The 21,317-nt window shown below is 36.7% G+C and overlaps 1 protein-coding gene across 5 annotated transcripts in view; it reads right to left on the bottom strand.

Moving 5' to 3' along the window:
• COBLL1 (cordon-bleu WH2 repeat protein like 1) overlaps positions 1 to 21,317 on the bottom strand; it is a 167,905-nt gene that overhangs the window by 49,455 nt on the left and 97,133 nt on the right. For all 5 annotated transcript variants that reach the window (XM_059878204.1, XM_059878197.1, XM_059878199.1 and 2 more), the window contains 4 exons: positions 19,070 to 19,258; positions 6,357 to 6,558; positions 2,699 to 2,927; positions 1,795 to 1,833 (listed from right to left, as the gene is read on the bottom strand). In XM_059878204.1, the coding sequence (XP_059734187.1) occupies positions 1,795 to 1,833; positions 2,699 to 2,927; positions 6,357 to 6,558; positions 19,070 to 19,258 (659 nt within the window). The remainder of the gene's footprint in view (positions 1 to 1,794; positions 1,834 to 2,698; positions 2,928 to 6,356; positions 6,559 to 19,069; positions 19,259 to 21,317) is intronic.

The following is a 21,317-nucleotide window of genomic DNA, read 5'->3' as shown; positions in this document are numbered from 1 at the left end:
TTTTTGGCTGGAGGGGATATTAGAAATCAGCGCATTCAACAGCTTCAAAACGAGGCCAATAAGATTATGGAATGTGCTTTGGGTTATGTTTGTAGAGAGTGGCAAAGTTAGGAGTGAAAGCCATGTACAAGTAACAGAATGCTGTTGCTGGAAAGAATCAAGAGAACATTTTTTTCTCTTGATTATCATAAAAGTGGGAGGTGAGATCCAGACAAATAAAGTCATTTGCCTGATCAGCTTGCCAGATGAGCTTAGTAGCTAAGGCAATATCAGGATTAACATGCCTATCTTCTGATTATTAGCCAGTATACACTTTACACGGAGAAGGCAATGGCACCCCACTCCAGTACTCTTGCCTGGAAAATCCTATGGATGGAGGAGCCTGGTAGGCTGCAGTTCATGGGGTCACTAAGGGTCGGACACGACTGAGCGACTTCACTTTCACTTTTCACTTTCATGCATTGGAGAAGGAAATGGCAACCCACTCCCATGTTCTTGCCTGGAGAATCCCAGGGATGGGGTGCCTGGTGGGCTGCCATCTATGGGGTCGCACAGAGTCGGACACGACTGAAATGACTTAGCAGCATACACTTTAAAATCATAAGAATTTTCAACTCCTTTGATTAGTCTAGCCTTCATGATAGCCACTAGAAATAAATAAGTACACTATTACTTATGTGGGCTTAATTCTTGGAATCGAGAGGTTCATTGTGTTATAAAAAAATTCTAAATGGTGAAGAAAGAAGATTTCAGTAATTTAATAACATTTAATGTATACAGTTTATTAAGTTTTTTTAGTAGGGGGTAATTATTACAATAATCAATTATCTGAACCTATTTTTTAATGGGGAAAAGATTTTCAGACTTTATTATTATTGGATAATTTTTAATAAAGTTTTCTGCTATGAAAGTAATATATTTCCATTATAAAATTCTATAATATAAAGAAAAGAAGGATGAAAAATGTCACTCATAGTCCTACCACCCAAAGGTATCCACACTTAAAATTTTTATATATTTTCAGAAATTTCATGTAAAATTTTTTAAAAATATACTAAACATTAAAGAGCTTTAAAAGCTGATTTTAGCATAAGCACTTTCCATATTATTATAAAATATTCACAAGCAATTTAAATTTGCAAACATTTTCTATAATGAATATACCCTTAATAGTCTGAATAACTATTTCAAAAGAAATAATTTGGGACCCTTCTTGGAACCACCAAGCTTTCAGTGTATGTACCCAATAAAGGCCCTAGCAAAATCACTTTTTCTTGTCTGAGAGTGAAGGATATGTTTTTCTCATTCTTAATGTGATGTTAATTTTCAAATAGTTACTGAAATGTAATTATTGTATTAAATTCAGGAATCAAGGTGGGAGCTTATACACTATTTTTCAGAAATAAAACCCAAAGATCTTCTAAATTAAAATCTCTTACAAAATGTATATATTAATAGTCTTAAGAAGATAGGTAATATTATCAGCTTGGTTAGTTAGTGTTAGTCACTCAGTCATGTCCAACTCTTTGCAATCCCGTGGACTATAGTCCGCTAGGCTACTCTGTCCATGGAATTCTCCAGGCAAGAGTACTGGCATGGAAAGCCATTCCCTTATACTGGCATGGATAGCCATTCCCTTCTCCAGGAGATCTTCCCAATCCAGGGATCGAACCCAGATCTCCAGATTCTTTACCATCTAAGCCACCAGAAAAGTTCCATGAGCAGTTTTTATAATTTACCCAATAGAAATAGAGATTTCATATTATAATCTTTCTACAGATTCATATATCTTACCTTGTAAAGATGACTTGTTGAAGGCAGTAACAGAAGTGGCTACAGAAGGAGGGAGTAAAAGAGGGTAACTTGACTGTAAAGATAATGTCTGTTCAAGTATAAAACATCACTGAGTTGAAACATTTGTCTATGAGTTATTTAAAGCCACAATCTCAAGTTGAAGTTCTCTACACAGAGACGATGTAAGTAATCATTCTTCACAAAGCTTTTATTACTCCTAATAAAACAGATTTGTGTTGAATAAAGAAACTTGCATTTATCTATTAGATATCATAGAAACCAACATTATCTAAAATCTCCAAGTTTTAATACATTATATCTATAGATTTATACTCCAAGTTATCCTATTTTGAAGACTTTTGTTAACTAGACTGACTCATTTTATAAGCTAATTGATTTTGGGTGCTGAACTTAGAAAAATATTTGTCAATATATTCCTAAATTTGAAAGAAAATTAAGACTCAGACAAAACCATGGTGAGTCTCCCACAGTACAGTTGGATTTTTTTACCATCTGAGCCACCAGGGAAGCCCATGAATAAGGGAGTAGGGTGGCCTATCCCTTCTCCAGGGGATCTTCCTGACCCAGGAATCAAACCAGGGTCTCCTGCATTGCAGGCGGATTCTTTACCAGCTGAGCTACCAGGGATGCCCTAAATATTCAAAGGTAGATGGAAAAGTGTAAAATGTAAATGACAGCTAAGAAAGACAAATTTTTATTCCAATTTTAATAACTGAACTCAAGTTAAATTTTATTACATTTAGTTTTCTCTTTTTATTTCCAATGACATGTACTGACTTTACTACAGGATTCTTTATGAATTTGAGAATACTTATACATAAACACAAAACATGCATACATATGCACATCCTGTCAAATGAACAACATGAAAAGTCTTACTTACCTTTGCTGACATCGATGGCATATAATTCCCTCAGTCCCAGTTCATTAAGAGATTTTGTCAAGTCAAGGGGCTCCTGAGACTGATAGTCCTTCAATAACTGTGTGTGTAATGGATCAAACTCACATTTGCTGCATATAATGGCGATAAGTTCTTGAAGAGGTGCATGTGGGCTAACTCTTACTATTGTCTTCTGCGTTTTCTTAAAATTGATCACTACTCTCACAGTTTTCTGAAACACAGATTAAAGCCAGAGTTACACCATAATTTACTGGGTTTTTTTTTTTCCCAAGATAATAAGAACCTTCATTTTATTGTGTAAGAATCCTTCTTCTATAGCCAAGTTCAATAATATAGGTAACATTAAGAATTAAAGTGAATAACATGATGATATGCAAGTACTGTGACCTTATTTTTAACTTATGGTGTTTCTGGTGGAAGTAAGTGGCCTGAGTTTCCATCCTGAGATCTGGAGAAGATTGGAGGCATTTTCTAGAATAGTCTTTGTAGCACTGCTGCTGCTGCTAAGTCACTTCAGTCGTGTCCGACTCTGTGTGACCCCATAGACGGCAGACCACCAGGCTCCCCGTCCCTAGGATTCTCCAGGCAAGAACACTGGATTTGTAGTACTAGAATGTCATAAATTTCTGTCTCATACTTCAGACTTTAACCTAAGCCCCAGTTCTATTCCTATATCTCTAGCACCCTCACATTGCATAATATGAAATTACCATAGTTTACTGACCATCTTTCTCCAGTGATGTCTAGAACAATGAGATAATCTATGGAAAATTATGTGTTGGAACAAATACAACATACAGTATTTTCTACTTTGTGCTAAAATTTTCATTTTGATTAATGTTACTTCCTAAATCCAAACCAGATGCTTTGAAAAAGGTTGCTTATTAAGTAATCTAGATTAAATTCATAACTCTTATAAAGTATTAAGTCGGAGAAGGCAATGGCACCCCACTCCAGTACTTTTGCCTGGAAAATTCCATGGATGGAGGAGGCTGGTGGGTTGCAGTCCATGGGGTTGCTAGAGTCGGACATGACTGAGCGATTTCCCTTTCACTTTTCACTTTCATGCATTGGAGAAGGAAATGGCAACCCACTCCAATGTTCTTGCCTGGAGAATCCCAGGGACGGGTGAGCCTGGTGGGCTGCCATCTGTGGGGTCGCATAGAGTCGGACACGACTGAAGCAACTTAGCAGCAGCAGCAGCAGCAGCACACGCTAGTAAAGTAATGCTCAAAATTCTCCAAGCCAGGCTTCAGCAATATGTGAACCGTGAACTTCCTGATGTTCAAGCTGGTTTTAGAAAAGGCAGAGGAACCAGAGATCAAATTGCCAACATCCACTGGATCATGGAAAAAGCAAGAGAGTTCCAGAAAAACATCTATTTCTGCTTTACTGACTATGCCAAAGCCTTTGACTGTGTGGATCACAATAAACTGTGGAAAATTCTGAAAGAGATGGGAATACCAGACCACCTGACCTGCCTCTTGAGAAATTTGTATGCAGGTCAGGAAGCAACAGTTAGAACTGGACATGGAACAACAGACTGGTTCCAAATAGGAAATTTGGAATATTGTATTTTGTATTTGTATATTGTATTTGTATATTGTCACCCTGTTTATTTAACTTATATGCAGAGTACATCATGAGAAACGCTGGACTGGAAGAAACACAAGCTGGAATCAAGATTGCCGGAAGAAATATCAATAACCTCAGATATACAGATGACACCACCCTTATGGCAGAAAGTGAAGAGGAACTCAAAAGCCTCTTGATGAAAGTGAAAGTGGAGAGTGAAAAAGTTGGCTTAAAGCTCAACATTCAGAAAACGAAGATCATGGCATCCGGTCCCACCACTTCATGGGAAGTAGATGGGGAAACAGTGGAAACAGTGTCAGGCTTTATTTTTCTGGGCTCTAAAATCACTACAGATGGTGACTGCAGCCATGAAATTAAAAGACGCTTACTCCTTGGAAGGAAAGTTATGACCAACCTAGATAGCATATTCAAAGGCAGAGACATTACTTTGCCAACAAAGGTTCGTCTAGTCAAGGCTATGGTTTTTCCTGTGGTCATGTATGGATTTGAGAGTTGGACTGTGAAGAAGGCTGAGTGCTGAAGAATTGATGCTTTTGAACTGTGGTGTTGGAGAAGACTCTTGAGAGTCCCTTGGACTGCAAGGAGATCCAACCAGTCCATTCTGAAGGAGATCAGCCCTGGGATTTCTTTGGAAGGACTGATGCTGAAGCTGAAACTCCACCTCCTTTGGCCACCTCATGTGAAGAGTTGACTCACTGGAAAAGACTCTGATGCTGGGAGGGATTGGGGGCAGGAGGAGAAGGGGACGGCAGAGGATGAGATGGCTGGATGGCATCACTGACTCGATGGACGTGAGTCTGAGTGAACTCCGGGAGTTGGTGATGGACAGGGAGGCCTGGCGTGCTGCGATTCATGGGGTCGCAGCGAGTCGGACACGACTGAGCCACTGATCTGATCTGATCTGATTGTTGTCACTACTATTATTAGTACTTTGGTTAATTTTAATATATTAGTAAAGAATAGTATAATAGTCCTCATTTAGATATTTAATACTGCTAACTCAAAGTTACCAAGAAGATTTTAAGTACCTCCATATTTTAATGCAATTGAATTAAATTTTGTATGTAAATGGAATTTAGAAACATGACCACGTTAAATGAAACTTACAGATTGCAGATCTTTAAAGTTTAACATATATTCCTAAAATACCACATATAGTCAAATGCTACAGCATAAATAATACAATTTCCATCTAGATAAATAGTATACATATCTTTATGGAAAATAGCCCAATATCCTAATATTTAATATTCAATCAAATGTTGTAGAAAGCAAAGGATTTTTAGTATTGTCCATAAAAGGTACCGTTTTCGTTAAAAAAAAAAAAAAAACCCTTCTCTTAAGAATATGAAGAAAATATGAGAATGTATGTACTCAAGTCATGTGTAAATGAACTAATTTTAAAAATAAACCTTTATATATTTTTTAAAGTTAAAAGTGGTTTATGTTGTTCCTAATGAAAGAGTATTTCTAGAAACCCATTACTTCTACCCCCTGTTTGCTTACGGAAAGAGAACAATTTTATAAAGGAGAACTGATGAATGATATTATCACTATGGTAAAAAATTTTTGCTTAAAATCCATACATTACAGAAAACCGAGCCATCATGCAGCTCAAATTAACAATAATTTATAAGTTAAAAAGTTACAACCACCACTTACCATGTACAGAGAAGTAAAAAAAAATTCTTGTAAATTCTTAGAGGAATTTGTATTCAAGAATTCTAAAGCCTTTTTAAAAAAATGTAAAATACTTTTTAAAAGAATAGCTCAAAATATAGATCTTTCATAACTGTCAGATTCTGATACTGTCAAAAAGATCACTTTAGCACATCTAAAATCTAAAGTATTCCCCAAATCCTAGTTAATCCAAAGATAAACAACCAAGTGAATCCTAAGCAAAAAGGTCCAGGAAAACACGATAGCCATACTTACACCGAATTAGACCAGGAAAAGCAAATTTTATTTCATTTACACTGAGCTGCAAAGAATGATTTTAAAACTTAACTTAGTATCATGTCAAAATCTACTATGAAAATCTTACCTCTGGTATTAAAGGTGTAGGTTTCTTCTTATCCAGAATTTTTGGCTTTAAAATTACTTTTTCCACCTCCAACATTCCTATTGGTGTGTTTGGCTTAAATTTAATGGGGTTCTTTTCAGCTGAGAGCAGATCAATTGTGTGACTTGATGGATTTAAGTGATATTGTGCACAGAGGAAAATCAACAAGTCCATCATAGGTTTACTGTAAAACAAGAGTAGTGCTGATCATGGAGCAGTTTCATTACCTGTTCAATTTATTGTTTCAAGCATTTTTTATGGGGCCTCTGGGGAATGGCAACCCACTCAGTACTCTTGCCGGGAGAATTCCATGGACAGAGGACCTGCCGGGCTACAGTCCATGGGATCACAGAGAGTCGGACACAACTGTGTGACTAACCTTCCTTTTTTTCTTATCTTCAGCAGATAAAACAAGCCTACAGAATACTGTGAAAGCTGCTTAAAAAGCTAACTACAAGATATTATATTCAAGCAGACAAAATTATAATAGTTTAAAAATTCTAAGTAGTATTCAAGAAAACTTGGATCCTTGTGTTGGTTTAAAAATTCTGTATATTTTATCTGCCAAATTGTCTTCATATCATAGATTTCAGGAGAAGGAAAAGATCTTCTTTACCCAAAAGCAGTCACTTAACTTAGCAGATGCTCCTTTACAATGTCACTTGGAATATGACCACGTCACTTGGAATATGACCAATCTTTAGCTTACAAATTGGTTCTGATAAGAATACAGTATTGTCACTTTTGGTCTTTAGAAAGCATAGAATCTACATGAGGAAGGCCACAAAATCCTAACGAAAAGTGTCATACAGACTTCTTCAATTCATTCAAACAGCATTTAATATCCCTAGGCATTGGCAACAGGGTACAACTTTATGGCATACCTTCTCTCAGATACCCAAAACACTGCCAGATGGACTAGACTAAGTGTCAGCAAGCTACAGTCTGCAGGTCAAAGTGGGTCCACAGTCTTGTTTTTGTAAATAAAAGCTTATTGGCACACAGCGAAGCTTATTTGTTTATATAATATCCAGGGCTACTTTCGGAGAAGACAATGGCACCCAACTCCAGTACTCTTGCCTGGAAAATCCCATGGATGGGGGAGCCTGGTGGGCTGCAGTCCATGGAGTCGCTAAGAGTCGGACACGACTGAGCGACTTCACTTTCACTTTTCACTTTCATGCATTGGAGAAGGAAACGGCAACCCACTCCAGTGTTCTTGCCTGGAGAATCCCAGGGACGGGGGAGCCTGGTGGGCTGCCATCTATGGGGTCGCACAGAGTCGGACACGACTGAAGCGACTTAGCAGCAGCTTAGCAGCAGGGCTACTTTTGTGTTATAATGACAGATTTGAGTAGATGTGACTGAGACTGTAGGGCCCCCCAAACCTAATACTTTTTTACTAATTGGCTCTTGACAGAAAAAAGTTTAGGAACTCTTATGCTAGACAGTGAAAAAATAACCAAGTAAATGTATGATAAAATTTCAAACAGTGATTAAGTGTTCAACACTAATAGTAATACAGAACCTATTTCTATACGGAATTGCTAATTCGACTTGAGATTCAGAACACTTAATTTTTTGCTTCCCTTTCCACAGATTCCAACTGCTGACACAGACTTGTTTTCATTCACTTCATCTCCCTTCTCTCTCCCACATACAAGCTGTACCCATTATACATATAGCAAGAAAAATAAACAGAATTGTGTGGTCTCAAACTCTTTCTTAATTGTCAGCATTTGAGGAAAGCATACCAAAAAAATCTTTTATATTATGTGCTTTCTGCAAATGTCTGGAGGTCCTAAGCTATTAGCTCATACTCAAGACTGAGGCAATAAAATACTGTCTAAAAGTCTTATTTTTGTGAACTGAGGTTTACAGGTTGATGGGCTTCACTTGAGGGTAATCAGGTGACCAGCTTCCCCCCACCCCAAAGGTAAGTATAAATGTCAATAAAAGATAATTCTCCAATTTCTTACCTAGATTATGAACAGCTATCAGTCTTTTAGAAACTTGACAGCGAAATGAGACTAAAAAACCTCACTGTTCAGTATGCTATTTTTAATTTAGTACATCTGTTCCCATATGCACCTACCCTCAGTCTCCTAGGTGGAATTCCCAGGTCTGTAGCCTCTCTGGTTCAACGTTTCCAGAGAGGAAGTATCCTGCTGGGGAAGAATTAGTTGTCTGACATTCCGTGGTCCTGAGGTCAAATACTTTATACAGATTTTCAAACCATCCCCTGGGTTCAGCTCCCTACCTCACCCTCAGCTTCTGCAGTTGTTGCCCATTCTTAGGCCATTCCACTTGTTACGGGATAAAGAGGCATTTTTCATAATGGTGCACTCACTTTTCTCTCTCCCACATACTAGTTGTACCCATTATATATATGCCAAGAAAAATGAATAAATAAAAAATAAGTCCCTCAGTAAAAAAAAAAGAAAGTTCTCTGTAATATGTTTCAGTCCCCCAAATATGTTTCGTATGTCTTTATTAAAGGCTTGTACAGTAATATTTAGGATTTTTATTTCCTTCTCTTGAGCTACCTAGTATGTTCATACATAAATTTTCTATAATTGCCCAAATTTTGGCTTTGGATAGTACACACTCAATTTCATCCAGAGAAAGACTAGCATAAGAGTATTGTTGAAGTTTATTTTTTGGTAACAGTACTCTATGATATCAATTTGATGCTAAATACCAATTCTAGACTGGAAAATGGTACTTCTTTCCCTGATAGTAAATAAAGTTAAGAAGGATTAGGTAATGTCTAAATAAATACAATATAATTATAAATACAAAATATTTATACAAAATAATTATAAATTACAATAAATTATAAATCCTTATACATATAAGCTGGAAGAGGAGAGAATTTTCAGTGCCAACTCAATGGAGACATGTCCACTGTAGTCTATGAGTAAATGGTATTATGTTCAGATTATATTTTCCTTTCTCTCTATATATATAAATGTGCGAGTTAATACATGTTAAAAACTCTAAACTTTATACTTCACATCTTTTACTTGTTAAATGTACAGTCCTTCTAGAATCTCTGCCAGAAACACTGAACATTAGCAAGACAAAAACAGTGATTAGTATAAAGTTTTGTTTTTGTTTTGTTAATCTATTTTTATGCTACCATTTTTTATCTATTAGGGAAAAAGATACTTTAAAAACTTTTTAAAGAACAATTTAACACTCTACCTCTTCTGATATGCCTTAATGAATTAATTGTATTTTTATCTGTGATATGCAAATTTTATTCCTTTAGTCAAAGTGGTCACCTATAATTTGCACACTATACCAGATTTCACAGCAAAAAAAGTTGCATGGTGACTAGAACTTTTGAATTCACTGCCTAAATATTTTCTAATAAACAACTCTTGGAAAAGCAACTAAAAGTTACAGATCTTTATGACCTTATTCTCTCATTCTATAATTACAGCTTCAACTTTTACTTAATTCCAGAGGCCAATTCTCTCTAGAAAATATTTGTGGGCAGATAATAAAAGCAAAAGATCAGTAAGTTCTGTAACAGACAAAAATACACAGGGATTTGATACTGCCTGCAAATTCAGCAGTGGCCACAAGACTGGAAAAGGTCAGTTTTCATTCCAATCCCAAAGAAAGGCAATGCCGAAGAATGCTCAAACTACCACACAATTGCACTCATCTCACACGCTAGTAAAGTAATGCTCAAAATTCTCCATGCCAAGCTTCAGCAATACGTGAACCATGAACTTCCAGATGTTCAAGCTGGTTTAAGAAAAGGCAGAGGAACCAGAGATCAAATTGCCAACATCCGCTGGATCATAGAAAAAGCAAGAGACTTCCAGAAAAACATCTATTTCTGCTTTATTGACTATGTCAAAGTCTTTGACTGTGTGGATCACAATAAACTGTGGAAAATTCTGAAAGAGATGGGAATACCAGACCACCTGACCTGCCTCTTGAGAAACCTGTATGCAGGTCAGGAAGCAACAGTTAGAACTGGACATGGAACAACAGACTGGTTCCAAATAGGAAATGGAGTACGTCAAGGCTGTATATTGTCACCCTGCTTATTTAACTTCTATGCAGAGTACATCATGAGAAACGCTGGGCTGGAAGAAGCACAAGCTAGAATCAAGATTGCTGGGAGAAATCTCAATAACCTCAGATATGCAGATGACACCACCCTTATGGCAGAAAGTGAAGAGGAACTAAAAAGCCTCTTGATGAAAGTGAAAGAGGAGAGTGGAAAAGTTGGCTTAAAGCTCAACATTCAGAAAACTAAGATCATGGCATCTGGTCCCATCACTTCATGGGAAATAGATGGGGAAACAGTGGAAACAGTGTCAGACTTAATTTTTTGGGCTCCAAAATCACTGCAGATGGTGACTGCAGCCATGAAATTAAAAGACGCTTACTCCTTGGAAGGAAAGTTATGACCAACCTAGACAGCATATTCAAAAGCAGAGACACTACTTTACCAAAAAAGATCCGTCTAGTCAAGGCTATGGTTTTTCCAGTGGTCATGTATGGATGTGAGAGTTGGACTGTGAAGAAAGCTGAGTGCCAAAGAATTGAAGCTTTTGAAACTGTGGTGTTGGAGAAGACTCTTGAGAGTCCCTCAGATTGCAAGGAGATCCAACCAGTCCATCCTAAAGGATGTTCATTGGAACACACCAGTCCTGGGTGTTCATTGGAAGGACTGATGCTGAAGCTGAAACTCCAGTACTTTCACCACCTCATGCGAAGAGCTGACTCATTGGAAAAGACCCTGGTGCTGGGAGGGATTGTGGGCAGAAGGAGAAGAGGATGACAGAGGATGAGATGGCTGGATGGCATCACCGACTTGATGGACATGAATTTGAGTGAACTCCGGGAGTTGGTGATGGACAGAGAGGCCTGGTGTGCTCTGATTCATGGGGTTGCAAAGAGTTGGACATGACTGAGCAACTGAACTAACTATACCTAAATGTGAACTCCTCTCTAGCAGCTCCACCTCTTATCAGACTTTCTTTCCAGGACCTAATACAACACAGGTCAGCGTCACTGAATGAGGAATTTATAGGAGCCAATGATTATTTATCTCTTAGGTAATTCTGCTTAAATATCCATGAGCTCAAACATACAGCAGACAATATGCATTTGAGGTGGCTGTTTACTGTCTGATGCATGAAAAGGTGAAACTGTCAAAAGGCGACTCACATGCTTAAAAAAAAACCCACAGAGGTGAGAAAGCAGTTTTGATTTTTGTTTCTTAATTAACAAACTTGACTACTAGCCTTGTTGCATCTAAAGACAGTACACTTAACATAGAAATGGGGTGTAAGCATTAACTGAACTGAAGACTTCATCCAAAATCAGCCTCAGATCAGTTTGACTGCTTGAAGTATTTAATTAAAGGCTCAGCATTTGGCCCTAAAAGCACAGAAGAGATAACCCTGACCTAGCCAATTCTGAGGGTGGGAATTACTGACCATCTGGTTCTACCTTAAAGGAGCTGTAACACAATAAAAGCAGGACACTAACTTTAAATAGCCCTGCACACAGTGGGACTGCTTTGAGGATTAACTAGTCACAAAGTGCTCCCCTAGAAAACAAAATCCTCTCTTGAGGATAGTTTAGAATTATCCACCCAAATGCCAAGTTACTTCTACCAAAAACAACAATTTTAGTTTGATGGTAATTATCCTAAGCTGATGTACCTAACAACTGTTGGCTGAAAGGTCTAAGCACGTGATCACCATAGTAAGGACACTTCTTTTCCTATTTGCTAAGGTGGGAGCACGTGCCAGCAGTCTACCCGAAACCCAAGCCAAATAACTGAATGTTGAATAGGATTGGCTGAATTTGATCACCACTTCTTCATTCAAACAAGAAACTGTCTTTTCCTCCTCTATATCACCATATTACTTTGAATTTTGGCTTATTATTGAACAAAGTCTGCTTTGCACTATTATTTATAGATTTTTTTTTAAATCTTGTAAAATAATGACTTTCTAGAGAGGGAATTAAAAAAAAAAAAAAAACTTAAAAAAAAACCTCTTCTTTGAACCAGAAGAAATCCTTATGAGATTTCCCACTCCATTTTGAAATAACAATTCTTTGTATTAATTTCATATCTAGTATCTCCTTTGAGTTCACAACCACGGCAAAAGCTACTTGCACTTTATGAATGAAGAAACTGTGGTTAGAAAAGTGACATAAACAGATTACAAACAGCATAAATAGAATTGGCTGCAGTCAGAGTGAAAATGTCCTGACTCCTAATCCAGCTACACTTTAGCCTCAGGATCACATGCAAGACTCAGAGCAGATGGCTTGCAACAGCTTTTATGCTATCTACTGCAGTTTTACTTCAAAGATTGATGGCATCACTAAAGAACTCCCTGAAATCCTCCAATGACCCTTCCTGCATTTATGGTACATATGAAGGGTAATCTTGTCCTAGTTTTATTACCTGCTAGATAAAAGAAGACTTCTGCTTTGAGATTTTAAAGATCCACTTAGGTATTAAAAATGAAAGTCAGGATTCACCAAAGAGCTTTCAGATCAGCTCCAACAACTACCTAGGTGAATTTCCAAATCCTGCTGCTGCTGCTAAGTTACTTCAGTCGTGTCCAAGGGCTGTTACACTTAAATAATTTAACAGTTAAAACTACAACTTTTATTTAGCAGCTGTAGTTGAATAAGTATCTAAATCAAAATTTAGAGCTTTCTTATGGAGCTCAGTGTAAATGACCCTGATGCTGGGAAAGATCAAGGCCAAGAGGAAAAGGGGGTGATAGAGGATGAGACAATTGTGGATGGCATCACTGACTCAATGGACACGAGTCAATGCTGCACGCCAGGCTTCCCTGCCCCTCACCAACTCCCAGAGCCTATTCAAACTCAAGGTCATCAAGTTGTGATGCCATCCAACCATCTCATCCCCTGTCGTCCCCTACTCCTCCTGCCTTCAATCTTTCCCAGCATCAGGGTCTTTACCAATCAGTCAGTTCTTCACATCAGGCGGCCTAAGTATTAGGGTTTCAGCTTCAGAATCAGTCCTTCCAATGAATATTCAGGACTGATTTCCTTTAGGATGGACTGGTTAGATCTCCTTGCAGTCCAAGGGACTCTCAAGAGTCTTCTCCAACACTAGAGTTCAAAAGCATCAACTCTTTGGCGCTCAGGTTTCTTAATAGTCCAATTCTCACATCCATACATGACTACTGGAAAAACCATAGCTTTGACTAGACGGACCTTTGTTGGTAATGTCTCTGCTTTTTAATATGCTGTCTAGGTTGGTCATAACTTTTCTTTCAAGGAGCAAGCATCTTTTAATTTCATGGCTGCAGTCACCATCTGCAGTGATTTTGGAGCCCAAAAAATAGTCTCTTACTGCTTCCATTGTTTCCTCATCTATCTGCCATGAAGTGATGGGACCGGAAGCCGTGAACAACAACAAATGGAGCTCAATGTGGTTATGCCATGCAACAGATTTTCAGCAGTGTGTTTTTGAAATCCATCACCCTATCATATAATGTATTTACTACACATCTGTCATTTGACAGTTTTCAGTAAATATAAGAATGATTCTGAAATTCTGAAGTTCTTCTGAGATCCATACCACTTGCTGTATTACTGGTTTAGGTGTGGGAGGTAAGCAAAACTGACCCACATTAATCCAGTGAAAGCTTGTCATTTTTTATAGTCTACTTTCTTCCAGTAGATGGCACTGCAGTTCATGTAAAACACTCCTGAGTTAGTTCTCTGACCCACCGGGTACCAGTCAAAACTCTGCTCACAAAGGTCAGACATACGAGGTGACTTGCTTGAGGTCACATAGCAAGTTATGGAATAAACTGTAGAGCCTGAGACTTCTAACTTCAAGTTCCATGCTTTCTTTATTTGTGTTTTCATCCCTGATATTCTAAGATTTGCTCACATCAAAACAAATCCCTATTTATAGTATTCAGGACATAAAACAACACAAATTATAGGCGAGAGAATAGGCTAAGACATAGAGTGCTCTCCCTGTAGGCCAACAAAGAGAGTTAATATCAGTCATTTATCAAATTTCCAAATTAAAACTGCTTTTAAAATGTCCCCAGAGAAAAAGGGAAAAATATGTATTCAATGAGAATGACACCCGACTATAAAGGACACAGAGTGACGTACAAACATACCTGCACATTTCCATCAGCGTTTAACCTATAAGCTCATTTTCATTAAAAATTAACTTTTCCCAAACACTAGTAGATACCACCACATGTGCTATTGCATAGCATGGCATTTTCTGAGGCGCTTAGCCCTACACAGCTTGCCTCTAACAACAATATTCTTTAATGCTCACTTTTAGCAAGGCCCAGAGCTGCTTTGCCTGGTGAAAGATTATTTACTTGACCTGCATACACACACACACACACACAGATATATATGTATGTATGCATGCATATATACACACACACACACACACACACATACATACACATATACCTGTACTTCCTTCCTTCAATCCAATCATCTGTAATAACAGGACAAACAGAAATGCCCAAAGTTTTTATGCTGCTACTCAGCTATCTTCAATGTAAGCCAAGGATCACAAAGGCAGGATGACAGATACTGGGTGACTTTTGGTCACTAAAGAGGCAGTATCACTAAGCTCTGATACCAAAAGACTGGTAAGCCTGTACAGATAGCTCCTAACCTGATTCAGGATAACAAGTTTTTAGTTTGCCCTTGAGCATAAGTCTATTACCATCTCCAACTTTATTGTGTTCCCTAATATGAATAAGCTCTTCAGTGAAAAATCAATGTACAAACAAGTGTATTCTAAGATAATGTTGTCTGTTACATCCTCAAAAATGGGCCTTTGAGCATACCTCTGCATGCGCTGTATGAGAACAGAGGGGAACTTTCTAAAGAACCTCCCCAAGAATACATTTTGAGAAGCACCAATTTTTCTGAAAAGTTAAATGAAGCATAAGTTTCTAAATATATATTTCAGGCTTATATTGACATTATTCTTCAAAGGAAATATATATAAGTAACACCACTGAAATATACAATACAAAGAATATTTAGACAAATTAAGAAAAATGTCCTCAAAATATTAAAAATATTAGAGAGCTCCTTCATAGTGACATAAGGAGCTTTGATTTATTAATTGCTAAGAAAACTTTATGCCCTTAATTAAACTATTCAATTTAATTAAAATACTCTTCCATAGTATACTCTTCCACTAAATCCCTGTATCATTTTGTTGAAAATTGTCTTATTCCATTTATGGTAACAAAGCCAAGAAGAAATTTAAGTTATCTATACCATGGCTCTGTATATTAGGTAGCTAACATTTTTCAAAAATAGAATTTTTTTTCTATAATAACATTTTTGTTTTTCTTGTTATTGTTAAACATTGATTTTTTTTTTTTTTAAACAATGGGCCAGCAATTGCTGCAACCTTCAAAATATCCCAAATCACACTCAAGATAGCCTGAACTGCCCTCTAAAATATTTGGAATCACTCCTAGATATCCAGAATCATACTCCTGAAATATTCAGAACTGCACAATCACTTTTAATCATAAAGAATTAATATAAAAAAATTAGTCATAGTGTTTTCAACTTGAGTCATTCCTGAGTGATAAAACTATTAGGAACAAATTCTAAAATCAAACTCCCTCATAAAAATATTGATATAAAACAAATTCTACTCTCAGAAAAGTTTTTCAGCCCCAAACAAAATTTAAAAAGCAATCAGAATTTGGGGCATTCTTGCCTTGCTGTCTATCTGAGAAAATATCTTTATTTAAGAGATTCTGGGAAAGCTACTGAGGCCCATCCAAATGCCTATTCAAGACACATCATTTAAGTTGTTACCTCCATCAGCACATAAGATTTAAGGAGTCAACATCTGAATTTACTAAATGTCTACTACACTGCAAGAAACTGTAAAAAAAAAGAAAAAGAAAAAGAAAGAAAACGGAACACATGTATACCTGTGGTGGATTCATTTTGATATTTGGCAAAACTAATACAATTATGTAAAGTTTAAAAATAAAATAAAATTGGAAGAATAAAAAAAAAAAAAAAAAAAAGAAACTATGATAAAGACTACGAAGAAAAGTCATGAGGCCTGCATGGATGTTTTGGTTTGTTTAAGAAGATAAGACACACATACAAATTACAGCCTGAGATAATGTATGTTAACCATCAATGGTATCCAGTGTCAGAAGAGTTTGGAAGTTAGAAGTAAACAGTTCTTTCTTGGGAGATCAGGGAGCCTTTATATAAAAAGTGTCACTTGAACTATATTAACTGGATAAATGTGGCTGGTATGGTACTCAAGATGGAAAGGCTTTCCAAAAAAAACGTGAGAGTGGAAAAAGCAGAGTATCTGTAGAAGAAAAGAGTCGTGTGGCTAAAGCTGAAGCTATTCAGAGGGGAGTAGTGAAGGAAAGCCTGCCTAACTTCAGAGGAGAAGTTAGGCAAGGCACCTCATGTCCAGGCTCGGTAGCTTGGACTTCCTCACTTTGGTGCTGAATTGCCATTCCTGCAGGCTTTTATCATAGGGAGTGCCACAAACAGAGGGGTGTTTTAGTCAGATTACCCTGAGGGTGGAGAATGAATGGAGACAGCCCAGGGTTAAGGAAAACAGTCCTCAATAGAAAATGGAGGCGGCCACTACGTGCCAGGCACTGATAGTATTTCATTTAATCCCAAAAACAATTCAGTTATAAAACATTTTTATAGATAAGAAAACTGAAGCAATTCAACAATAGTTGGCAGCCCAGAAACAAACAGCTGACTGGTGGAAAATTACTCCAGTTTAGGAACCTGGAAGGCAAATAGGCCAGAAGGTCAAAAGGGTGCAGAAGATCTAGGGTCCTTGTAAGTACAAATGTAGTAGGAATGACCGATGAAGAATTCAAATCAAATACGAAAAAAACACGCAGCAATCGGAAGAGAAGTCATCAATTAGGCTTGAGGATGAAGAACAACTCCAATTAAAAAGTGGATAAGCTAGATTCAAAAAAAAGCTGTGTCAAAGTGGAAACCCTAAGATTTCACTTTTGAAACAGTAATAAGATACCACTGTCCAGCTGGACAGGGGAAGTAGACTATGGACACAGTTTTCCAGAGTTAAGGAAACAGAAGGAAGTTAGCTTGGTGTAGCAGGTGGGAAAATCTGAAGTAATTACAATGGGTTACAGGATAGAGAGGAAACCTGTGATTCTAATACTAAAGTCATTGAGGTTAAAAAAAAAAAAAAAAAAAATCTAAAGAACCCAGAGGGCTAATAGTAGGGAAGATGGCAATATAAACAGGTGACTGGTACATTCAAGAGAAATTTTGAGTATTGATGAAACCATTGTTATCCGTCAGCATTAGTGAAGAACTAGGAAAAATAACTGACTTAAAAAAATTACCTTGAATCCAGGGAACATAAGAGGAATTGCCTTTACATTACCCGAGCCACATCCATTATCATCATTATTTTCAAACCAGGGTAATGGTGTGATCTCAAGGGTTAAAGATGATACAATGACCATTGTCTCTAATTCACAAGATGCCTCCTTCACCCAGAAGAGGTGGAAGCCCACCAAGGTCAGTCACAGGGTTCCCAACCTCTAAAACATGATTCCATGTGTCATCTCCAAAACTACTTTCAATACAAAACAAATGGCAAAGTACAACTTCCTTGAATTTAATAAGAATTTAATATGCAATACTATGGATTGTTTGCTAATGCTGAACTTTTCTATCTTCACGTACTTTCAATAATTCATAAAGTTGTACATAAGGATAAATCTCCAAAGTAAGGTATCTTGAATGAGTTTCTTCTAGATAAAACCACATTACAAAAATGCAATACCCAATCGATTACTTACTTATTCTTTCATTCTACAGACAAATATATATACATACACATGCAACTAAAGGTCAAAATAGCTTCAGTTTCTAAAACAGCACCCCTGATAACAAACAGGTAAAGGTAAAGGTGGAACAAGGCCAAGCATACACCTCATGTAACTTTCCTCTTCAAAATGAAATGGAAAATTACACTTGGCTGCATTCCATTTTTCCAGTTTTTATTCAGGTATTAAAAATATCAGTCTGCTAAATCACATATTCCCTTCCTCCTGGGTTAAAGTTTAATTTTCTGTTTCTATTAAATTTATCTACATTTTAATAAATTCATTAAATCATTCAATGATGTAAAAAATCCTGCTAGTTTTAAAGACAGATTTATCTGTTTGGATAAATGAGAGAGTACCTTTTAAGAGTAGCTAACACAGCTTCTGCAAGTCAAATTTGAAGAAGCAGCTTAAAAAAGAAAGAATAATTTGGAAGCAAAGGGAAGGAGTTTTCTTATGGATCTCTGGCTTGCTTTGTAAGTTTGACTTAGAAAATCAATAAAACTGATGACTATTCTTCTGGAAAAGACCATTAAAAAAAAAAACTTAGTAAATGACTAACAAAATGTAACATAGTTTCAAATTTCAAGAGTCACTTCACCAGGGTTGTGGAATCCATACATTTGATATTTAAAGCATTGTCAGGAAAATTTTAATACCTCTTACCATCTACTCCTTTTTTTAATAGATAACTAAACTGAGCGATGAATAACGTATCTGGCAAAGAAAAAAGAAGTCCAAACAGAGGGTTTCAATTACAGAAGAAAGGGAAATCCTGATGTTTCATTCACTCCACCGTACCTGCCATTAACAGTAGTAGATTTGATAATATCTCCAGGTAGAACCACCAAGAGTTCAATGTCTTTATCTGTCATGTTCTCTTTCTGATCCATGATAAAAGCAGAAGACTCTACAGAATCATCAACTGAAGAGGCATCAAGGCATTTGGTCTCAGCTGGAGGAAGCGGTGCCTTGGCTTTTGGTTTTCTCCTAAAACAAAAACAAAACACAAAGAATAAAGTATACATGTTTTAAAAATAACTTGCTAATGCGATCTCATTTAATAAAAACACAAAATGTGTGTATGCTTTTTCACATCCGGGAAAAATGCACTAAAATATTACAACTGTTAGCTTACTAGGGATGGTAGAATTAAATTTAAAAAAATTTTTGCCTTTTTAAAAATCAGTATATTTGTTTTCAACAATATGCTTGCATTACTTGACAATACAAACAAACAGGATAACAAAGAAATTTGATATTGGCCTTCATTAAATTCAATTAGTGTGTGTTCACTACAGCAGGCAAAAGTATTGCATTTTGTTTGATGGAACAAATTATAAAATTCTTACTGTCCTAATATCTCATTCCCATACCTCCTACTAGCTCTTGCTTTCATGTATTTCATTCTGCTTTTTTCTAATGTAGTGTATTCTGCATCTTTATCCAGATTAAACTCTACCTATGCTACTAAATCTAGCTGCAACCACCATCCTCCCACCCCCTCCATCAATATGAGGTGGCACATATCCTACATGGCACATACAACAAATTACACAAATGTAACATTTTTTTTCCCATTTTTCCTCCCTGGAAAATTTCATCTCTCTGCCTACAATTATTACTCCTTGTAAGAAAGAAGTATGCTGTATTTCCCACTGGACTTACTAATAAACAGTGAACTGCAATTGGTTATTTGTTAAATTATATGGAATTTTCCAAGCAAGAATACTGGAGTGGGTTGCCGTTTCCTTCTCCAGGGGATCTTCCTGACCCAGGGATGGAACTTGGGTATCTAGCACTGCAGGTGAAGTCTTTACCAATTGAGCCACCAGGGAAGCCCTAAAAATAAAAAATGTTACAATTATTCTAATAAATATGTTTCAGTGTCACTTACCCGGACAACCCCTTAACTGATTTATAACAGAAATAGTAGTAGACATTCTGCACAAGACCAATTCAATGATTTGAGGGGTTGAAAACAATGAGACATGGAAATAAACATCATGTAACTATAAGTAAGTCCATACGCATATTTTCTAAGTACTGCAAATTAGAGCTTTTGCAAATGTTACTTTATTGAATTATAGTTGACATATAACATTACGTTGTATCAGGTGTACTACATAGTGATTTGACATTTGCATATGTTATGAAATGATCCTAAGTCTAGTAACCATCTGTCCCCATACAAAGTTATTACAATATTACTGATAATATTTTTTGTGCTATTAATATATCTTATATCCCTGTGGCTTATTTAAAATTGGAGATTTGTACCTCTTAATTATGGACGTCCCTGGTGGCTCGGTGGTAAAGAATCCACCTGCCAAGCAGGAGAAGTGGGATCAATCCCTGACTCAGGGAATACTCCTTGGAGAAGGAAATGGCAACCCACTCCAGTATTCCTGAGTGGGGAATCCCACGAACAGTGGAGCCTGGAGGGCTACAGTCCATGGGGTCTCAAAAGAGTCAGACATGACTTAGCGACTAAACAACAACAAATCTCTTAATTTCCTTCACCTATTCTTTCCCATCCCCAGACTGATTTTGAAAGAAAAAATACTTCTGCTTTCTATTCAGAAAAATACAAATTTTAATTTCTCCCTCTTTCCATTCCTAGGGAAAAATAAAAACCATAAAGATAAAAGGGCTTCTCTGTAAGTAAATATGTAACATCCAGTCATTCAGTATTTTCAAAACTTAATGTCTCACAAATCTAAGCACCTTTGTGTGCTCAGCATCATGTAAAAACAGAAACAAGGTTCCTACATTAATTTTCTAAAATACTAGAACTTTAATTTTTAGGAGTATAATTGCAAAGTTACATTACACTTTAGAAAATATTTCTTTTACAATAGTGATAAAAATGAATTTTTTGGAAGTATTTCAGTAAATATAACAAGTTTATAAAATTTCTATGAAGAACAACTTTATCCAATTTCCAAATGCTTTTTAATCTATTAAAATTGACTGCTCCTCTATTCAACAAACATTTACCCTGTAACTGACAATCATGTAGCAGATTCAGCTAAACACTGGGGATGTA

The sequence above is a fragment of the Bos taurus genome, chromosome 2 (genome assembly GCF_002263795.3).
Source record: "Bos taurus isolate L1 Dominette 01449 registration number 42190680 breed Hereford chromosome 2, ARS-UCD2.0, whole genome shotgun sequence".
Lineage (NCBI taxonomy): Eukaryota > Metazoa > Chordata > Mammalia > Artiodactyla > Bovidae > Bos > Bos taurus.
The sequence above is the reverse complement of the archived record's forward strand: the minus strand, read 5'-3'. Positions and strand labels throughout refer to the sequence as shown.